The sequence below is a fragment of the Sinocyclocheilus anshuiensis genome, unplaced genomic scaffold (assembly GCF_001515605.1).
Source record: "Sinocyclocheilus anshuiensis isolate Anshui unplaced genomic scaffold, SAMN03320099.WGS_v1.1 scaffold984, whole genome shotgun sequence".
In the NCBI taxonomy this organism is placed as follows: domain Eukaryota; kingdom Metazoa; phylum Chordata; class Actinopteri; order Cypriniformes; family Cyprinidae; genus Sinocyclocheilus; species Sinocyclocheilus anshuiensis.
Window position 1 is genome coordinate 783,322 of NW_015552616.1, and position 25,104 is coordinate 808,425.

A 25,104-nucleotide genomic window follows, 5' to 3' on the forward strand; every position below is an offset into this window, starting at 1 on the left:
CCTGCTGAAAATGAAAAAGATGGCGGAGAAACAACTAGGAGTACCTATCGATAAAGCGGTTATATCAGTGCCAGCAGAGTTTGATGAGAGGCAAAGAAACTACACCATAAGAGCTGCTAACCTAGCTGGTCAGTTTACTACTCACTTCTTAAGGTGTACATTAATTGCAAAAGCCAGTCATTTAATTAGGAATCCACAATTAGGAACATTTTCACACAAATTCACTGCATTGACCAACAGAAAGCTGCTTGGTTTGAAAGTAACTTCAGTGCAAGACAAGCTGTCCTTCATGCATCTCTATGCTATTGACAATTGACCTTTTTTTGCACACAACATTTTGCTAATGTAACCACAGCTTTAGTCTGTCACAACTTGGTTGTCTTGCTATTGGAATCTATGGAAGGCACTCGAACAAAAAATAAATAAAGGTAAATTGTGACTTTATCTCACAATTCAAACTTTTCCCTTGCTATTCTGAGAAAACTCGGAATTCAGAGGAAAAAAGTCAGAGTTGTGAGATGTACACTCAGAATTGCAAGAAAAAAGTAAGAATTCTAAGTTTATATCTCGCCTTTTTTTGCACACAAAATTTTGCTAATGTAACCACAGCTTTAGTCTGTCACAACTTGGTTGTCTTGCTGTTGGAATCTATGGAAGGCACTCGAACAAAAAATAAATAAAGGTAAATTGTGACTTTATCTCACAATTCAAACTTTTCCCTTGCTATTCTGAGAAAACTCGGAATTCAGAGGAAAAAAGTCAGAGTTGTGAGATGTACACTCAGAATTGCAAGAAAAAAGTAAGAATTCTAAGTTTATATCTCGGAATTCTGACTTGTTTTGCAATTACCTTTTTTTTTATTTTTATATTACGTGGCGGAAACTGGCTTCCATAGAAATCAGTACAAGTATCCTTGTAAAAGCTGATAATGTTCTGGTTTAAATCTATAATAGTTAACTGATCGATCATTGTGCATGTCTTCCTCATCAGGGCTGGACATCCTGCGGGTGATAAATGAGCCCACGGCGGCAGCGATGGCTTATGGACTGCATAAAGCAGAAGTGTTTAATGTGCTGGTGGTGGATCTGGGAGGAGGAACACTAGATGTGTCACTTCTTAATAAGCAGGGTGGCATGTTCCTTACCAGAGCAATGGCAGGTGAGCTGGGTGATATGACATTATAAATGTATCAACTAGGAGAGATTTTACAATGGTAGGTATATTTGTGTGGCTATTAATGGGCAGGGCTACTTTATTTACATATTTGAGACACATCCTGCTCTGTATTGTCTCCATTATTGCAAGTTTGTTTATTAAAGCAAAGAGGTGGAAGAAATAATGGGTGTAACATGAAGCAAATTTTAGTTGTATATGGTTGCCAAGCAGTTAATTCTAATTTAACGTACACATTAATGTAGAATTCAGCTGATGTCCATTTACGGATGCAAGAAATGTGAAGCTTTTTTAATTACAGTGTTGCACTCTGAATGATTTTTTGCCCTAATACCACACTTGTTCATTCGTTATGAAAACTCTGTGCATTGAAAAATCCGTGCAAAACTACGTGCAAACTTGTTGTCCTTCTAATATTGAATATCTAATATTCTAATATTTTTTCTTCAGAAAGGGTTCAATGGTATTTTCCTGTTGTCATACTATTTTATTATAACAAATACATTAGTGTTTCTAGGCGCAGTGCTATTTCTGCTTTTACGTAAGCGCTACCTCCTGGAAGACATTAAATTTGCATTTTTGTTTTGTCGTTTTTGTTCAGACTAATATTATAATATATAAAATACATAATCCTTTATCATTTTCACTCACCCTTTTCTTTAAAATGGTTTAAAGGCTTGAATGCCAGGTTCATCATTTTATAAAGCGTTTTGCTTTTAGTCACAATTATGAATTCCCTTACCTGTCCTGTCCAACAAAAACATTTCCGCCATCGTCAAATCGTTCCACTTATGTCCAGTACTGATGTTTACGCTTGTGATTTGTCTTTGTCGGTTTTTCTGTCTTGTGACCTGAGATATTTTCTGCTTCTTCAGCCGTACAAGTACCAATTTTCTGGTTGTTTTGCTGGCAAAGCGCATGTTCAGCTGTTTAATTTTCGCGAGTCATATCCCCAAACAACACTACGCTTTGACGTAGCAAAGGGAGCGACCTGCACCATGCATAAGTAAAACATTTTTTTAAAAATAGAAAACTGTTAGGAGCACAATGACAATCTCACGTGGGTATACATCATTCAAATGACTCCCCACAGCAGCATACACCTTTAAAATATAAAGCAATTCATTTATATTATCTTATAATATTATATTTGTAATACATTAATGTTAAAATCTAAATATATGAATTCAAATTTCATGGAATTTTTTGTAGTTATGTAAGTTTTTCTTGTTCAGTTCTACAGTATTTTTTGTGAGTTGTATTTTTATTTTTTTTCAAATCCTTATAGTCATCACAAATGATTAGAAAATTCATAGAAAATCATTTAAATTCATTGTTTAGAGAAGGTAAGACAAGAACCCTGGTTATGACCTTCTGTATTTGAATACACATACTATGTTTTTCCCCGGGCTCTGTGGTTTGACCTCAATGGGTATTTAGGTTAGAAGGTTTTGAGTAGTGCAATCTCAGCGAAACCTCACTGGCATTTACCTAACACACATGGAAATGGTGTCACATCAGGTGCACAACCTTCATCCTGTTTCAGCACGAGATTAACACATGGTCTTCGTCTCCACAGGTAATAACAAGCTTGGAGGGCAGGACTTCACCCAGCGTTTGCTGCAGTACACCATCGAGCGAGTGCGGCAGCAGTACGGCGTGCCTCCTACTCTTAAAGAAGACATCCACCTCCTCCGACAGGCCGTGGAGGCCGCCAAGCTCAACCTCACCCAGGAGCTTCACGTTCACCTCCGTGTCCCTCTTTACCTGCAGACAACGGGAGCGAACGGAGCGCAAGAGGAAAAAGTCCTGTTTCAGGAGAAGCTGACACGGGAACTCTTTGAGGAGCTGAATGCAGATCTCTTCCAGAAGATTCTGGCACCCATTGAGACTGTCCTCATAGAGGGCCATCTAGAGAAAGAGGAAGTGGATGAGATTGTCCTGGTGGGAGGGTCTACGAGGATCCCCTGCATTAGACAGCTCATTAGTCAGTACTTTGGAAAGGAACCAAACACCTCAGTGGACCCTGACCTGGCCGTGGTGACCGGGGTAGCCATTCAAGCAGGCATCATGGGCGGCTCTTGGCCTCTCCAGGTCAGCGCAATTGAGATTCCCAACAGGCACCTTCGTAAAACCAACTTCAGCTGATTGGTTGAGAGACTTAAACTGCTACTTGGGCATTTGTCACGTGACTGCTATGTGCCAACAAACCAAAAACCGGTTAAACGATGTGTGTGTTATATGTTTTTGCTTCCTTAAACACATTAGCTTTGCAATGAATTCCTGATTGGGCCAAACACAATGGTTACTGGAGCATTTGTACTTAACGTCTGGCCCAAATTAAAATGTATACATTTATCTAAGCATTGAGAACATTTTTTTCCCCTGTTATCTTGAGCAAGTGTCTGCTTGGGACCATATCGGTTAGTTTATTGCCATCTTTGTGCCTAACTGGTACTAACTGTGCAATAAGTCTTTGACAACTGGTTTTAGCAGGTTTAATGATGTTATATTCAGGGAAGCAGCTGTTTGTATATAACTGAATAATCATTCCAGTCTCAGCTATTTATTTATTTATTTTGCCAAGGCTAGTTGTGATTTCAGCTAGCTGTTTCTGTCTACTGGAGTTTTGCTTGTGCCTTTTTATTCATTGCCACAGTTAAATGTGTACCGTAGACTAAGCATAGTCTGATTTGGACTTTATTTTTTTAAAGACTTACTGTCTTTTTTGTGAGGCTTTTTTTTTTATAGAGTTAAGTATTAGTAAACCGTAATACCACCTGCCAACTGTTAAATATGAATCATTTAAAATGTACCAGCATGACCAATGTGGTGTTTAGTTCATTAACTCTTCAAACTGAAGCTTTTATAAGAATGTGAATTAAAAGATATATAAATGTTTACATATATATTTCGTGTTTAGGTTCACATTTTTCTGCATATTAAAAAAGTGAAGTATAATTACCCACATTGACCCCAACAAAAAAAAAGATGTTGCTTTTTGTGTTGACCTGTTTTGTTTATATAATGCTAAAAGCTTAATATTAGAGGTGAATATAGTTTAATGCACTTTACATAAAAAGTTCAGAACATTGCACAAAGTCAAAAGGGAAAACAATTATCAGTGTGAATGCATATTCAAAACATTACTGTAATTGTAAAAAACACTGAATTCTATTTTTGTACAGTCCTTTACCATTTCATTTGTTGCATTATGCACAGAACCCGGTTTGTGTGTGTGATTAAAGTCCTTTAACTTTTGCCACTGTGCAAAGAAAAACAAACCTTGTTAAAACTGCAGAGTTTTTTTATTGATCGACCTCTGAAACATCAATACAAAATAAAAACATCAATCAGCACAATCGTTCAGCCTCGTCCTCTGTGTGACAGCACAAGCCACTGTAAACAATGTCACATCTCACATTTACAATATTAAGTAAAGGGTCAGGACATCTCAGCAATGGGAAGCCCTGTACAAAATATTTAATACATGAAAAGCTACTCAAACGAAAGGGTTGAGACTAAAATTACAATGTAACAGTTAAAAAAATAAAATAAATCACTGAACAATATTCAAACACACTTTTTATTTATAGGACAGTGTCCGAGTAATATTGCACAGCATTGAAACTCCAAGCCAGCTTCCTTTATAAACAGTGCTCAACTATAGAATCCAAACTCAATTTTGAACAGACCCTTTTTCATGGATCTTTAAGTTTTGGTTTCTGTAATCCACCATTTCAACCTAACTAGAGGACTTTTTTTGTTTTTCCTAAATTAAACCACAGATATGCCAAACATAAATATTCCATGTAATCTGGCATCATACCTACTAAGACGATAAGGCTGGGTGATTTCCTTCCAAAATGACAACTGAACCACATGCTAAATAGGTGGTATATTAAATACAGCAAATATAACTTGAAGGCTAAAGGCAGGCACTCTGTAAACACCCGTTTATTCTTAAAAATTCTTAAAAACCGTTTGAACAGAAGGCATCATTAGACTGTGAATATCACACCAAACCAAGGTCTAGAAATAAAAAAAAAAACTGGCATAATATGTTATACTCCACATTGGCTAGCTATGGAAGATTAGAAAAATAAAATCCCCAAAAACCGACAGATAAAATCCACTACATTATCATAGGCATGCTTTCAATACGAAGCAAGTAACGGGCATTCCAGAATCCTCAAGCGTTACGTAGGGGAAGAGGCCACAAATTTTGGTAATAGTCAACAGAAGAACCGCACATCGTACTTCTCTTTACTGTCCAGAATTTAAAACAAGCAACTTAATAGTGGAAGAAAAAAAAAAAAGAATTTTCTGTACACGGGGCCATCAGAAACAGTAGGCTAAGAGTTGAGTCAGTAGTTCAGAGGAGACACCACAAGCTTGATCAGGATGTGATGTGATTTTTTGTTCCATGAGTCAATGAGCAACGTCTTAATTGGTGTAGTAGTTAAATTCATTTTCCGTATAGGGTTCATCGCTGGTGACTCCGTTGCTCACCTCTGTGGAATAAGACGACAGGAGGCAATACAAATTATGCTTAACGCCCACGTTTACAAGACCTCCACTATGACAAACCACAAACCAAGGATCTTCAATCATACTGGAGATATACCGGCTCTGTTCCAAACCCTAGTGAGCTGCCTACCTAGACAGCACTTTATTAGGCATCACAGGTGTGAATCTGATGTGAAAGCAGTTTAAAATAGTAAACTGCATACTTTTTCTACCTTATAAGATGAATTTTTGTCTAAAAATCTTGGCTGAAGTCAGTATTACATAGGGTGACCATACGTGCCATTTTCCCAGGATCCCAGTTTCCCAGTCCTGGCCAGGATTTCTATATTGCCTAAAATATCTAGGTTTTGGCTTTGTTTGCGTGTACAGACCGATCGGTGTATGACATCAAAATACCATACAGATGGTTCCTTATGCTTTCAAAACGCTCTCGAGGTACTTTGATGTCAAACAGTGATCGATCTGAGCCATGCTGCTTTTAAGTCGAACACACATCCTATGTACGCGTAATTGCATCGCTTTGACCGTAGATCCCACCTTCTCACACTTGCATCGCTTTGACCGTAGATCTCACCTTCTCACACGCCATGATTGGTCCATTATGTACAATGCCTGCATGTTATTGGTCAAACTACTTTTCGATCATTACCTTCAGCAAGCATGAAAACATGAAAAAACAAAGCCAAAACAAATCCTGTCAAGGACGCGTCCTGGGAAAATGGCACGTATGGTCACCCTAGTATTACACATATTGTTTACAGATAGTGTAATTGTGAAAAGCAATTTATTCTCTGAGGAAATCCGAGATGGAAACTATATTTTAGTATTACTTTTTGTGTTTTTGTGCTGAGTAGCAGATAAATTCATTAGCTTAGCTACATGCTAACGCTACTTTAAACAACTTTCAACAGTCAACTTTCAATAGACATGTCTCTCATATTCAAGATGGCAGACAAAGTTGAAGGAAACAATATTACATTCAAGACCTTTACTCCGTAATATCAATAGAAATGTTCTTGATAATTATTTAATTCAGTATTTATGTAAACTACCGTTCCAGTGGGTTTTGGTGCAAGAAAGATTTTTTTTTTTTTTTCAGCAAAGATGGGGGTAATTGATTAAAAGTGACATTAAAAGACACTTATTATGATTTACATATATAAATTCTGTTCTTTTCAACATGGGTAAGAATGATTTCTAAATGATCATGTGACAATGAAGTCTGAAGTACTGAAAATTCAGCTTTGCCATCAAAGGAATAAATTAAAATTTAAAATATATTTAAATATAAATCAGTTATTTGAAATTGTAATAATATTTCACAATATTACTGCATTTTTGATTATATAAATGCAGCCTTTGGTGAGCAAAAGATACTTTTTTCAAAAATAACTAACAAAGAATACCTACTTCAAAATGTAAAAAAAAAAAAATGGTAAGGAGTGCATGTGTGACCATTTACTAAGTTTATGCCTATATAGAACATTTCAACTCAGTCATAAGGTTTAATATATTAATATGCTTTTTATGGTAACTACTTATGAGGGTTTGCACACTTGGAACAGAGCCAGTAGTGAAAAAGCACACTGTAGATCTTCTTTGTGAATTCCACATGTCTGAATGATCGGGTTAGTTATCATCACCCTCATACTCACCAAACGCAGGCCACAGTTACCCTGGCCATTGATGCTACAGCCCTGCATGAGCTATCATTCAAGCTGTGGGATGTCAGTGGAGTATGGATTGATGGAAGAATGGATGCAGGAAGAGACGGGATGGTGGTAGACAGTGAGAGACAGGAAGGAGAGGGGAGGGAATGAGATGGAATGGGATGAAGGGATGCGGTGACACAGACTCAAACCCAGGAGGTGGACAGCTACTGTGGCTGACCTTAGAGACAGGGCAAACACACACACACACACACACAGAGGCATGCAAACATTGCTGGGACACATGCACACACAATAATAATCCAAAAACACATTGCATTCAACACATGAACAGTCAAGTTCAACTGGACATAAATCACAAAATAACCCATGACAGAGGGATCTTGTGTCACTCTGAAGGAGATAATGCGATAATGAAAATTGGCTGTACATTATCCCACTTATTACACAGCTACTTATCAAAGAAATACATCATCAATGAATCCTCTGGAGTGAATGGGTGCCGTCAGAATGAGAGTCCAAACAGCTGATAAAAACATCAACTTAAAAACACATAGCTTTTCATTTCACAAGACATTACTTGATGGACTGGAGTGGTGTTTCTGAGTCTGACGGCACCCATTCACTGTAGAGGATACAAGTGAGCAAGTGATGTAATACAAAATTTCTCCACATCTGTTCCGATGAGGAAACCCATGTACATCTTGAATAGCCTGAGGGTGAGTATATTTTCAGCACATTTTCAATCCTGGGTGAACTATTCCTTTAAAATAAAAATATTAAAGTCCTTCAGATTTGAGTCACAAGATGGTGCTAATGAGCTTTTCTAACTTCTTGGTATAAAAAGAGAAACAATGTGAAGTAATATATGACACATGAAGAAACAGCACCAGTATTGTGCCATGAACAATGGTGAAATATGTAGTTTAGTAATTATTATATAAATATTTGATTGACCAATCAGAATCCAGTATTTCAGAGCACAGTGTAATAAGCTTACGTATAGCACTCTCATACACACGCAATATGAGAAACGTCAAAAGGATGTGGTTAGGTGGCTCTTACCAGAGAAGATGAGCTTCTCCTTCATGATGTTGACATCTCTGCTGGATCTCCTGACGGCTGCGCTCAGCATGATCTGCTCTGGGTTGTAGCTCCGCATCCCGCTCATTCTCCACCTGTGATCACGTGCACACACACACGTACACAGACTGACCTTAGTGACAGAGTTCACACTGATACTGCTGACTCAGCTAATAAAATCTATGCTTTTTAAAATCATTAGTCTCACAGTGATCTACTAATGTAATTGGTAGTAATTGTAAAATGATATATACAGTGTGTTTACACTACCTATCAAAAGTTTGGGTCAGTGACCCCAAGAAATTAATACTTTTTTAAGGAAGGATGCATTAAATTGATCAAAAGTGATATTTCAAATGATTTACATTTCAAATTAATCTGTTCTTTAAACCTTCTATTTATCAAATAATCTTGAAAAAATATATTACAGTTTCCACAAAAATATTCAGTTACGGTTTTCAAAACTGATAGTTTCTTGAGCAGCAAATCAGAATATTAGAATGATTTCTGAAGGATCATGTGATACTGAAGACTGGAGTAATGATGCTGAAAATTCAGCTTGCCCATCAAAGGAATAAATTATATTTTAATATGAAATATATTTATATTAAAATAGTAAAAGTTATTTTAAAATGTAACAATATTTCACACTATTACTATTTTACTGTATTTTTAATCAAATAAAGATAACTTTAAAAAAAAAAAAAAACATTACCAAACCCAATCTTTTGAAAGGTATTATATGAATAATATACTAAACTCTTAAGATTTTAGATTTATGTATGAACTAAAATCAAAGCTGTTAATCTAACGTTCTAGCGACCATCTGTTCAAATGACCCAAAATACAATGTATGTTTTATTATGTTTATTTATTTATTCTAATAATATCTCTTAATCCCACACCATCTGTCAAAACTGACATTTTGGGGTGTTTTTTGGTCCAAAACAAAAGCATTTGAATTAAACAGGACAGCTGGTAGAAATATAGAAAACCTTCCATCTAAGTGTAAACTGTTTTCATGGAGAAAATACACTCTTCTGCAACGATAGAAAATTATTCTCTGACTGAAACAAAAGCCAGCTAAATAATCTGTAACTGTCAGTCATGTGATTGTCACCCCCTAGTGGATGAGTGTGGAATGACTTAGCAAAACCATCAAATCTTCCTGTTTGTGAACCTTAATCCAAGTTATTCCACATAATATACCTCAATTAAATATTAATTATATGTTAAATGATAAGCAGTGATATTAAAGTGTAATCATGTGGGCTGTGGTTTAGTGAGAAGAGTTAGTAATAGCATTGACAAAATACAGGTAGAACGAAAGATCCAGGCAGATAGATTGAAACAGGGTTATACAGGGAAAGAAGGGCAAGAAAGGGAGATATACACTGGCAGCATGGGCCAACAGCGCTGACCCAATTACCTGATCATGTGATAGCTGAGAGATGCCAGAATGCAGCAGAGAAGAGGAGCATGCACATCAGGCAGAGAGCAAGAAGAAGAGGAGGAGAGGTGGAAGAAAGGGTACAAGAGTAAAAGTAAGGGAGAGAGTTAAGAGGTCAGTTCAGAAAAGCAGATGCAAATGTCACTATGGCAAGCGCAGCAAACGTAGAGGATCCAGAGCCCAACATAACATTTTCAGTTCACGCATTTACCAGTGATGCTGATCTCCAGCATTAAACATAATATTATAATGCAAAACAATATCAACGCAAACACATTTTCTTCTTATCCTTCTTTCCTTCCCTTTCACGCTAGAGGTAATCATGTTTCAGGATGCATTAATATTTGTTTTGTAAAGGTCAAACAATGTGAATTTCCCATGGGAGGCTGTATTTGATTACATCTGATGAAACTATGACTTCTTAAGAGATTTAAATTTAATTTAAGTAATTTAGTATATGTATTGGAAAGTTGGAAAGAAGGATTTTGACTAAACTAAAACTAAATGTAAAATTAATTGGGAAAATAAAATAAAATAAAAATAAAAAGCTTAAACAAAAATTATAAATTGTTGTATTGGCAACCGACTTTTTCATTATAAATAATAGAAAAAGTAAAATAAGTTGACGTACTAAAATGACTAAAATCTAAAAAATCTAATATAATCTAATATATAAATCTAAAAAATATACATAAACATAAAACCAAAACATGACAAATGCACATAACATAACATAACTACTAAAACTTAAACTAAACTAAATAAATAAAATGAAAACATATAAAAATAAAAGCGAATTCAAAATATTAATAAATACTACAACAGTATAAAAATAGTCCAAAAATAACACTGAACTAGAACTAGGTCTTACTTTGAATAAAACATTATCCCTATAATCTACAGCATACCATGTCAAACAAGTGGACACTTACTTCTGGAATATAAATATTCCCAGAACTACAGCAAAGGAAATGAGATCAGTAGAGATCCATATCAAGCAGTACTCATCCGGAGTCTAGAAAAAGACACAAACGTTAATGAGGCACACACACCACTAGATGGCGCAAGAGAATAGCTATCACAGCCATTGCTAGATCATTTTTTCACCATTAAATAAAAAAATATAAATTATTAAATAAGGTAATTATCAATATTTATTATATAAAAATGTCAATCTCAATCATGTATTTGCCCCTTAACATATTTATCTTATTTTTAAGTTATATTCTAGAAAAAATATATTTTAAAAAGGCAGTATGCTTCTCATTTTGGATAAAGGCCAGAACAGCAGATGCTGACCAATTACATATCTTGTTATTTAACGGCTAATTAACGGCTTTGTGCCATTGCTTAATAAATAATCTACAAGCAGATAAGGGTTCGTACCATGAGCCAGAGCGGATAGTGCACCTTCCTCAGCACCTGCGGGGCCTCGGAGGAGACGGACGGCACCCCACTGCACCACAGCAGGGAATACAGCCACGGCTCGTTCACCGAACACAGAGTCAGACTGATATTGTTCTCATTATACAGCCTATTAAAATAAACACACAGAGATATATGAATAGCTTTTACACACTTGACAGCGCAATTACAGGTTTTTGCATTTCTAGTTCATTACACTAGTGGCGCAGACACTGCAGCTTTTGTACCAAAACTGTCCTTTATTGTGTAATGTAGATGTTGTACGCGATACCAGGTGTCTCTAAATAGGGCAGCAACCTACCGGACGTCCTGTGCAGAGGCCTGGTTGTAGCGCAGCAGGACCCTGCTGATGCCTTTATGATGGAGTGTGTCGAGAGGCAGCTTCTGCACAGATGTCTGCTGTAAACCTGGAGCCACGTTCCTCACCATCTCCCTGTTACTGTCCACCGTCCACATCACCTACACATAACACACACACAAAAATAATTTAAATGTGTTTATATATATGACACACACACACACACACACACACACATATATATTTATATTTCTATTTTACATACATATATTTCTATTTTAAATAGATGCTGTTCTTTTTAACGTTTTATACATCAAAGAATCCTGAAAAAAGTATCACAGGTTTCAAAAACAATATTAAACAGCACAACTGTTTCCAACATTGAAAATAAATCATACTAGAATGATTTCTGAAGGATCATCTGACACTTAAGACTGGAGTAATGATGCTGAAAATTCAGCTTTGCATCACAGGAATAAAGTCTATTTTAAAGTATATTAAAATAGAAAACGACTATTTTAAATTGCAATAATATTTCAGAATATTAATGTTATTTTTCTGTATTTTAATCAAATAAATGCAGCCTTGATGAGCAGAAAAGACTTCTTTAAAGTCTTTTGAATGGCAGTGTACATAGAATTAAAAAAAAGTATTTATTTTTTATAAAACCTGATTATATTTATAATTTTTATGGCCAAAATTAAAATGAAATTCTATTAGCCTGTAATGTAAATCAATGAGATTTTTATAAGACTAAAATAATGCATATAAATATCAGTTGTCACTTTGTATCTTCCAGCAATGTGTCTTAGTAAGACAATATGCAAATATGATATGATATAATTTTATTATCAGACAAAGTCTGAAATATTTCTTGCATGACAGTATTGTGAAACACTTGGTTTTATGTTGAAAGCTTTGTAGTTTTTTATTGTGGATGGCAAAACGTATAATGCAATGCATTACAATGATGATTGAGAGCTAATAATGACAAATTTACATTCCTCTAAAGCATGATGCATCATATTCGATACTCAAATTAAAACATGATATTTCGAAAAACATGATATATGGATTACCAAGTAAAGCCAAGTTGCTTAAGTCCAGTAAGTGCTCATTGTGAAATAAAAATAGTAGTTATTTTTAAATAACTTTTTCTTAAAACAGCACAGCACAACAGGTTTTTCAGCAAGGTTTTGATCATGTTGATAATTTAAAGGCTTTAGAAATGTGTATATCAAATAAAATTCAGTAGGATTTATAGGGTTAACGTTACAGCCATTATGCAATTAATATTCATCTCAGCTAGGGGGCGTTACAATACAACCACATAAACCAGGAACAGATTTGTATCCTGAACACATCTATTTCAACCCCTGACCAAGGACAATGAGATTTCCAGTAGCACATCAAACGTGAGCATCACTCCCTCAAGACTAACCTGCCGTTGTGGTATTCCTGACCTCAGAACAGTGTCCAGGGTGAGGTTGACCCAGTCGTGGCGGTGGGGGTGATTGGCCGGTGGTCTGTGCAGAGTGAATACGGCTGAGCTCTTGGACTTAGCCGCTAGTTTCAGCATCTGCTCCAAGCTGCAAACTGTCTGGTTCCCAACTGACCAGCGCTCGGATGTTGACATGTACTGCACAGTCCAGAAGGGATCATCCTGCATTCGGTAAAATCAGTTAGTCCAGTTATATGCCGTTATACATACTTATACAATAATGCAAATGTAAAGTCCTAATGTTTTGCACCGAAAACAGCTACAATTTAGTTTTACGTAACCTTTACATTTAATTAAACACACTGTTTTTGTTACTGTACCTTTAAGATTTCTATATGTTAATGTGCTGACATCATAACTGTGACTTGTTCTAAGTGACCTGTTTCGCAACATCATTTCCATAAATGATCAAGAGAGGAAGCTTTACAAAGCACATCTACATACACCGGGGAAAAAACATTTGAGTAGAAAAAATTTTCATTCAGAATTTGCTAGTAAATTTCACAAATAATTACAAAGATCAGCAAGTACCACATTGACTTCAACATGAAATTTTGAAGAAGACTGAAGTAGTATCTTCTTTAAACATACTCTAATAATCTTTATTTACAACTTTGAACATTCATTTTAGTGTAGTACATCGAACTCTTATAAATGTACTCTATAAATCTAAAAACACTCTTCAGTCTTACCATAAATAGATCTACATTACTAACACTATTACATACTAGTTCAGCTGTACTGTAGACATAGTTTAGAGCCAAAATGGCCCACACCTTTAGAAACCACTGGCCAGCGTTCAGCGAGCTCAAATCAGTCCAGTTGAAGAGTGAAGCATCATCATACTGTCTGTCCGGGAACACTCTTCTCACGTTTGTGGTTCTCCTCAGCGTCCGGTCTCTCATGAGGAACGGCACACCATCTAGACTACAGCCGAAGCCAGAGTTACACAGCAGTATATGTGATTAGACAGCACTTAGATTGCAACTGAGAAAAAGCTTCCATTAAGGCTCAACCTGCCAGCACTGCTGGATAATATTCAATGATAAGAGAGAGAATAAAAGTGAGGAGCTGACTTGCGCTGGGATTGACAGAAAAACATCTGAATATATTTACTGAATGGTGGGATTGTTTTGCAATAGAAGCAGTATTATTGCAACTCATTATTATTTATTTAGCAGATGCTTTTAACAACCCACAACCTCAAGTTAAATGCCTTACAAGAGCTCAATGGTACTTTGTGAACCACCCACTCTAAGGATTGAACCTTTAGGTTACCCGCCAAGATGTTTAGCCTCTTAGCCACCGATTTCATTTTAAACCAGAGGTTCCCAACCATAGTAACATGTGGCCTGAAACAACTAATCACAAAGTAGTGATGGCCCACAAGACTTCAATTTCAAGTATAGTGTTTCTCACAATATATACTGTTCCAAAGCAGATTTACAAAGCTTTTTTTAACCGACTCCAATGTCTAAAATATTTTTTTGGCAACACAATGCTTAATATTGATGATCATGAGAAAACAGCCTCCAAATTTACACCATTTTATTGTTTAAATTATGTAATTTTATTTTAGACTAGGGATTTGTCTAAGGAATAATTACAGAAATTATTTGCCTTTTTAAATGAGGCTTTTATATAGTATTTTATTACATAATAAATCAATAAATTACAATTATATTGTCCTATATTTTAATATTTAAAAATAATTCTTTTTTATATTATATTGTATTACATTATATAGCAATACATTACAAATATATTGTGCTAGATTTTAATATAAATAAATATATTTATAAATATGTAAAAAAAAAAATCTGTAGTTGAAGATGCTGTTCATAAAGTGTTGCTTGTATTTGTATACACAAAAGAAATGAGAAAAAAACTAAATAGACAAGGGATGATATCTCAATCTAAAAAAGCCTGAGTGATGACTGTCTTTAACCAAGATAAATTACAACCCAGCAGATGGACAATTTCTGCTCCATTATCTAAAGATGCATGTTAAGCAGGCAGAGTAGATTATAGCTTTAGGGGGCTTCTTTATAAAGTCTTCCTGTCTATCCCAGTGTTCAATTACTATGCACTCACTGGGCTAAGAGACGTCACGCCACCCTCTCATTACAGCAGTCTCACACAGCCACACAAGGATTCACACACTGCATCGACATACACATGGCTCTGTGCAATCTATTGACTGAACTGTACCAAGAGGAGGAGAACCAGACAGAATAAATGTATGAATACCTGATGGTCACATCTGCCTCCAACCCGCTAACATTTCTTTGCAGAGCTCTGTTGAACGAAAGGAGAGTGTTCTCTGGAGCGAGCTGAACAAGAGGGAAAAAACAGAATGTATATGTATTATATTTTATATAATTACATATAAAATGTGTTATTTTTTTTGTTATATTTTATGTAACTGGACTCTATCTTCAAGCATGATTTGAACCCTGTGGAGTTCAGAATGGAAAGATCTTTGTTAAACCAAAATGTGAGACTCTTCTCACCCTGGAGCTAAGCAGTAGCTAAACCTCTTCCTTGCTCTTTGGATATAAATCAATAACTCATCTCATGAAGCTTCACTGAGTGCTTGAGAGCCAGACACAAGCACAATCTACAGCTCCTCTGTGGTTCATGCTTATGCAAAGGCATGCAAGCAGCAACTTGAGATCATCTGCACACTGCCGTTCTAGATGTACTATTACATGTGACATCAATGCAAAATGAAGGACGCCTCGTTTGAAGCACAGGAGAATGAGGAGAGAAATATATTGGGATCAGTATGCATGTGTCTTTGGAGAGCACTCATGGTTATGACTCGCATTTTTGAATTCTGGCTTTTAAAGCCATGGTGGTTGGTACTACACCTATGATCTCCAACCAGCACCTGCGGTGTTGTAAAGGCTTGTGTTTTCAATCCAAGTTTGGCTGTTTACAGCTGTAGCTAGGAGTGGAAGAGGACAATTACGGTAAGTTCTTCCAAAAACATTGTTCACTAATAGGCTAGCTGAAATGTTACATAACACTACTGCTATAGCAAGCCACCCATAGGAATGATGATTTTATTATTCATTTTCTTTCTGAATTATTTTTCTGTAGCTCTATTTAGAGGAGGACCAGCTTTTCCCAGAGGAAATTAGGCAAATTTGTTTCACAGGTGATTTTATTACAGACCAAATAAACATCAGTTTTCTCTCACACAAACCCTGCAAAATTAGAGGAAATTACCTGTTTTTTAACATACAACTTCTGATCAAGCTAAACCCATTTTTGACTAAATAAATAAAAATGTATATATATATATAGTGGTGTGAAAAAGTGTTGGCCCCCTTCCTGATTTCTTATTTTTTTGCATGTTTGTCACACTTTAATGTTTCAGATCATCAAACTAATTTAAATATTAGTAAAAGATAACTACACATATACACATACACACACACACACACACAACATATCTATTAGTTTATTTAGACAGATTATGTGTATATAGATAGATAGATAGATAGATAGATCTAGATGTATTTATTATTAAATATAAATATTAAATATAAAATACTTCTATAAAATGTATTAATAAATAAACAAATATAAATATCAAATTATTATTTATTAAATTGAAGTATAAAATTATTAACTAGCTCAGAAATGTAATCCTGTCCAAATATTGATCTTGACTACAACTGTACAAAAACATTTGCAATTTTTTTCCTGTGTCACTCTAAAACAGAAATAACACGCACACGTTAAAAGTGTATTTGCCATTTCAGAGCACAATACACCAATGATACACACGGGTGTACTGAAAACCCTTCATAACAACCAAACCTTGAACAACGCCTACACAGAGATTCTCAGCAGCTCTTTCCTGAGTTATATTTAGCTATGGAAAAGCCAGGGAAAAGAAATATGAGAAAGATAAATGGAGGGAGAGAAAGAAAGAAAGAGAGAAAGATAGTGAAGGATGGAAAGACAGAGGAAAGATACAGGTACAGAGAGAGGAAGGACCAAACTGCCTCCAGCAATCTTTGATGTAGCCTGAGCTTGATGTAGCATCTAGGGAAGACAGGAAGTTTACAGCACAATGTTGACAATTTAGCATCTCACCATTGGAGCTCCTTGATGGCCGATGATGGCGGGTGCTGCTTTGAGACTCCCACGCTCCATAATACAGGGTGAGGTGATTGACAGGGGAATGAAGTAAAGTGTGAGGAGAACACTCAGGTAGATGAGGAGAACCATCACCTGAAACCCTAGAGAACCAACAACTTAGTTATCTGAAGTTACAACTCAGGCACAGCTTCCAAAAAAGCCTTTTTAAGGCATAAACTAAAAATGTCTATAAAATAGCTTTTTTAATCAGTTTGAATGGTGATCACATGTGTGTTATGTCATCTTTGTTGCAAAAGCTAAGTGTCTAAGTAACTTTCTTTTTTCAAGAGAAAATGCTTATTGAAATTAATCATGTGCGGTCTCGTTGTACATATGTAATGTGTTTTCTATCATTAGTGTTGCTGTAAGTAACCGGATGTGTTATTATTCATATGCTATAAAGTATTAACAGTTAAGAAGTGCTGATTCCACATGATTCTCTTTAAAATGTTGCTTGGCCATGACAGTAGCTGACCTGAAAAAGAAAACTAAGCGTATTAATGCTGAAAATATAATTTTCTTGGTTTGCATTCTGACACGTTTCTGAACACATGATATATGGAATTGAGCTTGCACAGCTATTTTAGTTCACATGGCTTGCATAAAGTATGTTTCAGGGGAGAGACAAGTTCGCTAAAAGTTAAGAGTAATTTAGAGGTTACAAAGTGAAATTTACGAATTATTAAGACACTAACATTCAAAAGTTTGGGGGCTGTTATTACATAATACTTTTTATGTAGCAAGGATGCATTAAATTGATCAAAAGTGACAGTAAAGACTTTTATAATGTTACAAAAGATTTCAATTTCAAGTAATTGTTCTTTTAAACTTTCTATTCATCAAAAAAAATCCTTTTTAATAAGAAATGATTGTTGCACACAAAATTAGCATATTAGAATGATTTCTGAAGGATCGTGCGACACTGAAAACTGAAGTAACAGCTGCTAAAAATGTTACTTTGTCATCACAGGAATAAATTACATTTTAAAATATATTTGAATAGAAAAAAGTCATTTTAAATTCTAAAAATATTTCACAATATAACTGCTTTTACTGTATATATTTATCAAATAAATGCAGTCTCAAAAATCTCATCAACTCCGAATGTCTGAATGGTAATTTATGCTCAGTGTATGTCCCTGAGGAATGAAGAGAAAGTCTTCTGATTAACTTAAGATGAGCCAGTTAAATCTGTGCTTAGTTGAATCAGATTGGGCAAACTGAAATGAGGAATCAATAGCAGTATATTAATTTTCCCTCTAATGCTGTAACATGAAGCACCAGTGCATTGAGCTAGCGAGATAGCAATGTGTCTCTGTGTGACAACAGGAATGTATCAGGAAAGAGGATTTCTCTGTGTATCCCTTTAATAATTAACATCTAGTTAATAATGATGCCTAACTGAGAGACTGATCTTTAAGCAAGGAGGTGGATTCATCTTACTGGTTTTCTCTGCTCGCGCCATCTGTCCAGCCACCAGCCAGGCCAAAGCAGTAACAGCAGCTAAAGCACCGATGTGCAGGAAAGGACCAGTAGCCTGAAGAAAAACAGAGACATTCATTTGTGCTTAATACACAAACATACAGAGAATAAGAGAAATGCCTAGACAACGGAGAAACCTCAAGAGTCTGTAGAAAAAGACCTCACACACAAGAGAAACTTGTAGCCTAAAGGTATAACTTAAAAAGCACTATTTAAAAGTTTGGAGTAAGATTTTTTAAATGTTTTTGAAAAATCTTTGCTCACCAAGGTTGCATTTATTTGCTCAAAAATACAGAAAAAAATGGTAATATTGTGAAATATTATTACAAGTTAAAATAGCTGTTTTCTATTTTACCATATTGTAAAATATAATTTATTCATTTGAAGGTAGAATATTCAGCTGCCACTACTCCAATATTCAGTGTCACAGGAGTCTTTAGAAATCATTCTAACAAGCTTCATTATGTGTTTTTTTTTTTACATTTCAATGTTTCAAAACAGTTGAGCTGCTTACTATTCTTGTGGAAAATGTAATACTGTTTTTTTTTCTTTGATGAATAGAAAGTGCAAAAGAACAGCATATGTAAATCTTTTGTAAAAATGTAAAAGTTTTTACTGTCGCTTTTGATCAATTTAATGCATCCTTGTTGAATAAAAGTCTTAATTTCTTTGGAAAAAACCCTTACTGACTCTTACTACTTGAATGGTAGTGCAACTACAAAAATGTATACAGAAATTTCCCTGACATTTTAATATTCTCCATGTCTGACTTTTGAAATCCCTGCTATTTTCAAGTTTCCCATGACTGTGGGAAACCAGACATCTAAAAAAGCGTACCTGAAGAGAAATCCAAACTACATCCCATTCCTCTCCCCACATCTGAGTGACCGATATCACACCAATTATTGTAGTGAGCAAAGCGACTGTCACACCAATCTAGAGAGAAAAACACAGACCACTTCATTCCATTTCACTTCATTTTACGCAATTCTACTTCATTTATTCAGCAAACTACACTGAAAAAACACACCACTCCATTTCTGTTCATAAATAAACAGGAAATACTACTTTAACTGCCAACAGGCCAGAAAGTCTCGGGGCATAACAAGGTGTTTGTGACACTGTGCCAAGGTTAATTTGGTTTGTCTCGCACAAACGGATAAGCTTTTCTTTTTCTATTCTAGGAAAAAACCATTTCAGAGGTCGACGGGTACCTTGTGGAGCCAGTGGAGGTTTAACTGCTGCCCGACAGCCACATGGCATAGGGCTAAAATCTGGACCGAAAAAAAGACAAATATTACATTCAGTGAAAAACTGGATGACAGCAACTGTTCAGATGAGGTGATAATTGGGTTATGGAGCTAAAACATCATAATGCTGAATGTACACACATGTCTGAGAGAGATTGTTAAAGCACACTAGTGGTTTTGGAGAGGTTTTAGTATGCAAATCCACAGTGCAGTATCACTGCTACAGAGCAGTTACAACTCACCATTAAAAATGCAATATAGGTGAAACCAACTGCCGTAGCGGCCAATATGGGAACAGTTCCATCACTCCACTCGCCTGAATGGTTATATAAAAACCTGTGGGAGCACAATACCGGGAAAAAAATGTTAGCGGTTGATTATTCAGCATTATAATTCCTGGTTGTCTTATATTCTCCATAATGGTCAGACTGCATTAAGGCCTAATCAAATAACCAAGCCCCTGAAAAACAAACAGAAGCTACTAATCTTTTGACTGGCTACACATTTCTCTTACTCGCTCTTATGAGAGCTCAGGATTATACAAGTATACTTTTCCCAAAGAGGTGGATGACAGAGGCATCGGTTTTGCAAAAAGCATCATCTGCCTAGTGTGTATCTTTGAAACAAAGGGAGATAAAACACAGGAGACCATAGGGCACAGTATCAAGTTCAGTATTAGCTTTCTTCAACATCTAAACTCAGTGGCTGTGATCAGAATTGAACACTGGCTTATGTTTTCCGGAATACTGTGCAGTAAATTCTCTATACTGTTCACTATTTTATAAAAATGGTGAGTTCAAAAGTACATAGTATTCCTCTATATGCTTCAAATAGTAGTATGCTATGTTTGTCACATGACATCTTCACATACACGTTTGATTTAGAGAGTAGCATAAAACAAGATAAAAGTGAAATAATAAATAAGATAAAAATTGAGTAGCATACAATAAAGAATAACATTTTAATGTGATTCTGTAAAAATAACAAATGTTACAATATTACGTTAAAAAAACAACCTTTTCCAATTAATTTCCAATTTGATAAACAGAAATGGCTGAATATAAGATACTTAAGATATTCTATATTATATTTTATATATATATATATATATATATATATATATATTAAGATCTACTATAAGATATTTTTTATAGAATTTTTTATTCAGCAAAGATGCATTCAATTGACCAAAAGTGTCAGAAAAGACATTTATAATGTTACAAAAACATTCTATATTAAACTTTCTATTCGTCAAAGAATCCTGAAAAAATGTATCAGTTTCAGAAAAAATATTAATTGCCATCACAGTAATAAAATACATTTTAAAATAATTGTAAAATAAATTAAAACAGAAAACGGTCATTTTAAACTGTAATAATATTTCACAGTATTACTCTTATTCTGTATTTTTTTTTAATCAAATAAATGCAGCCTTGGTGAGCAAAAAAAAACTTCTTTCAAAAACATTTAAGAACTCTTACTGACGCCAGACTTTCGAATAGTAGTGTACAAAGCACACATGCACTTATATACTGCAGCAATAGTAGTATGTTAGTATGTTATACTGAGCCTAAGATCAGAATGGAAACATGGGGCGGGCAGATTATAGATCACCCGTAATCACTCCTTCAGAATTGATTGGCTAAAGCAGCTCGGTGGGTGGAGCCATATCAAGGGTTTGCTTGCTACACACATCCCCTGTCTAATCACAGATTCTACACACACAGTCCCTCAGGGCAATAACTGGAGGTCGTTGTGAATCAACTCTCTTGTCCTCTACAGTAACATCAAGGACTCATGTACCTCCCCCCTGAGACTGTGCGGGGGGGTGTGGGAGGCCACAAAAGGGAGGAGAGAAGTGACATTGAAAAGAAAGAGAAAACAGGAGATGAAAGAATTATAAAGATCAGGAGAAAATGACCTTGAAGGACAAAGCAAACAATGGCTTTCATTGTCACGTTGTTTTTAATGTCCTCAACCAGTTTTACAGAGCATGTGGCTCCTGGAAAATAGAAGATTATGAAGCAACGGGTTCTGTAAAAACGTCAGAGCGTGATTTAATAGCTAACCCATAACTGAATGTAAATGTGAGTGTTTTTTTTTTTTTGTTCAATATTACACAGGATTATGCAGATATATGTTATAGTTTAAAATTATATATAAATGAATAAATATGATATATTATATTAAAGTAATATATATTATAAATGTATATTTTAGCTCTGTATTTTACGCATACTACATTAAGTACACAAAAGTGAACAATAGACAAAAGAAAACATTGCATTTGGTCTTAAATCCCATAATCCACTCTACTTAATTTGACCTTACATTTAATGTTTAAGAATTTAACTAGAAATATGGACAGCCTGAATTTTCAACATCTTTTTTCTTGACTTATTGTTTAATTGGATTCACAAAAGGTAACACATTTTGCATTCAAAATACAAAATAACCACTTTGAAGATAACAACATACTCGTCTTATGAATTAATTGCATACTGCATACTGTTTTACATACTAAAAGTAGTATGAAGTATACAGTATACACTGCATAGTATGCAGTAAGCTAACAGTCCAGCCTATCTATTAGAATGACATGCAATCTGTTCAATCAGAGACCTTTCCATGAACTCTGGATTACTTTGAGCGTAGGATTATGCCAAATTTGTTTTTGGAAAAGCTCATGAGTTTCTTAGATATGTTTCTTCAGAGAAAGAGAGATTGTGGGATCGTTGATGAAAGTGTGCGATTTTATAAGGCCTACTCACCAGTTAAACTCACTGTAGTCATTGTGGGCCTCCCACCAGAAGTAAAACCATACCAGTAACAAGGAGAAAGTGCAGGAGAGAATGAAGGACCACAAACACTCCCACTAGAACAAAGAAACACAACAAATAAAAATAGTTTAGTTAAAAGTTCAAATAAATCTGTTACATCATTTGTGTCTATCAACATCAGTATTATTAAATGTGTTGGTGCCAGCATGAATTAATACAGCCACTGTGAGAAACTGTGCCAAAAGATAATCTCAAGAACAAATATTTCAAAATACGGTTTAAAAATTGAGTGAAATTTAATATAGGGTTTTCATAGTGCCTCAGGTCATGACTGCATATCACAATAAACTCAGTTAATATGAATAGAGCAGCTTCAATAGTGAGATCTGCCTTCATCACAGATTCATTAGTGAAACATTAGTTCTGCTCTCTGCAGGGTAAATGAAAGGGCCTTTCCGTTGCCTGCATTCAACTCCCACTTTCTCAACTAAGTCAACTAAGAGAAGCATCAAAAATGTACAGGAAATACAAAAATGAAATTTACTTAAAATCTGCAATAATTAAAGGAAATGTTTACCCAAAAATGAAAATGTTCTATAATTTACTCACCCTCAGGCCATCCAAGATGTATATGAGTTTGTTTCTTCATCAGAACAGACTTTTAGAAATGTAGTAATACAAGTAATTCACAAGCCATTAACTGGTGGACTGGAGCTGTGTTAATTACTTGTGGATTATTGTGATGTTTTTATCAGCTGTTTGGACTCTCATTCTGACGGCACCCATTGACTGCAAAAGATCCATTGGTGAGCAAGTGATGTAATGGTAAATTTCTCCAAATCTGTTCTTGGATGTCATGAGGGTGAGTACATTTTCAGCAAATTTGATAAGATAATTTTGTAGGCTACCGTGTAACCCTAGTACATACAGTCACAATGCTATTTGTTTTCTAGTTCAAATCTTCCAGTGAATAAAACTGGCTCTCTATTAGCATTTCTCACACACAGACAGTAAAGCAGTCAAGAATATTTTCTTTGAGATTGAGTTTCTTTTTCAGCATTTCACTGGCACTTCCCACACATTTTGTTTGCACAAATACACCCCTGGCACAATAACCAATGTACCATGAATAATGGCCGCACTTAAAATACCACCATTTATTTGGCTCAATGATGACCAACTTTTTCTTTTTTCTTTTTTTAACAGTGCACTGTATATGACACACAATGAAATTGGGTTTGTGGATTAATGAAGTGGCTAGTGTGCAATTCCATAAACCATGAAAAACAAATAAAACATTTATTTCTGAATAAATTAATGTTGGAATAGACTAATGTTACTATAATTTTCAAATCATAGTCATTTTCGTAATGGTTTTCCTCTTTAATCTATCCCAGGGATTTAGTGTCAGTCCCATATATGGCCAAAACTTTAAAGGGGTCATATGATGCTGCTAAAAAGAACAGTATTTTGTGTATTTGGTGTAATGAAATGTGTTTATGCGGTTTAAGGTTCAAAAAACACATTATTTTCCACATACTGTACATTATTGTTTCTCCTCTATGCCCCGCCTTTCTGAAACGCGTCGATTTTTACAAAGCTCATCGTTCTGAAAAAGCGAGGTGTACTGTTATTGGCCAGCTATCCAGTGCGTTGTGATTGGCCGAATACCTCAAGCGTGAGACGGAAATGTTACACCCCTCACCATACTGTGATGCCCTGTCAGGCCGGAGCGATGATTCAAAAACATGAAAACCCATTATAAACGAGGCATTCGTTGCATCCAGTGGGGACATAATTATGGATTATAATGACTTATACTGTCTTTTTACGCGTTGCGTTGCATCGCGCCGCGTAAACATAAAACCAGAAATCTAAATCTAGTCGTGTCCTCTTTTGGAAGACCAAACAAAGTAGTTTCGCTTTCACAACGAAGCACACAGCGCCTTCACGACATGGCGGCAGCGGCAACAACAATACTACAGCGAGAGTAAAAGTTACGCCTTCTTTCTTTGCGTGAACATTTGGGCGGCGTTATGCAAATCTTCCCACATTGGGACGTAGACATGTGGGGGCGTGTTAGAACGAGCCGTTTTAGGTAGGCATGGTTGACTCTTCAATTTTATAAAGAATATCTCTTTGGATTTGAGACTTTAGTCTTTGCAACTTTACAGATCTTCTTTATGCACCAAGAGCTTGTAACACTCCAAAGAGAAAGGAAAAATTGAAATCGCATCATATGACCCCTTTAAAGCAGATTCAGAAAGCTTGGGTTGAATCAGGGAAGGACTTTACATGTTTCCTGAT

At 35.5% G+C, this 25,104-nt stretch overlaps 2 protein-coding genes across 5 annotated transcripts in view; one reads left to right on the top strand and one right to left on the bottom strand.

Moving 5' to 3' along the window:
- Nucleotides 1-5,212, top strand: part of LOC107666191 (heat shock 70 kDa protein 13-like) — a 6,610-nt gene extending 1,398 nt beyond the window's left edge. Inside the window, exons 4-6 of the mRNA XM_016457387.1 lie at nt 1-128; nt 991-1,158; nt 2,753-5,212. Of these exons, the coding sequence (XP_016312873.1) occupies nt 1-128; nt 991-1,158; nt 2,753-3,321 (865 nt within the window). The 3' untranslated portion in view covers nt 3,322-5,212. The remainder of the gene's footprint in view (nt 129-990; nt 1,159-2,752) is intronic.
- The window catches only part of LOC107666190 (glycerophosphodiester phosphodiesterase domain-containing protein 5-like), a 53,437-nt gene continuing 33,384 nt past the window's right edge, over nt 5,052-25,104 (bottom strand). Inside the window, exons 3-18 of one of the 4 annotated variants that reach the window (XR_001631643.1) lie at nt 22,789-22,892; nt 20,260-20,353; nt 19,982-20,041; nt 19,605-19,703; nt 18,729-18,822; nt 17,241-17,386; nt 15,381-15,463; nt 13,907-14,057; nt 13,071-13,292; nt 11,633-11,790; nt 11,293-11,440; nt 10,839-10,921; nt 9,886-9,900; nt 8,439-8,551; nt 7,359-7,593; nt 5,610-5,687 (exon numbers count right to left, since the gene is read on the bottom strand). Coding sequence is in view for 3 of the 4 variants with exons in the window: in XM_016457384.1 (XP_016312870.1) it covers nt 5,620-5,687; nt 8,439-8,551; nt 9,886-9,900; nt 10,839-10,921; nt 11,293-11,440; nt 11,633-11,790; nt 13,071-13,292; nt 13,907-14,057; nt 15,381-15,463; nt 17,241-17,386; nt 18,729-18,822; nt 19,605-19,703; nt 19,982-20,041; nt 20,260-20,353; nt 22,789-22,892 (1,638 nt within the window). In the remaining variant the exon portion in view is untranslated. Of the gene's footprint in view, nt 5,688-7,358; nt 7,594-7,994; nt 8,137-8,438; nt 8,552-9,885; nt 9,901-10,838; nt 10,922-11,292; nt 11,441-11,632; nt 11,791-13,070; nt 13,293-13,906; nt 14,058-15,380; nt 15,464-17,240; nt 17,387-18,728; nt 18,823-19,604; nt 19,704-19,981; nt 20,042-20,259; nt 20,354-22,788; nt 22,893-25,104 lie in introns of those variants that run through there. The other 3 variants (XM_016457384.1, XM_016457386.1, XM_016457385.1) reach the window with 3 other exon arrangements.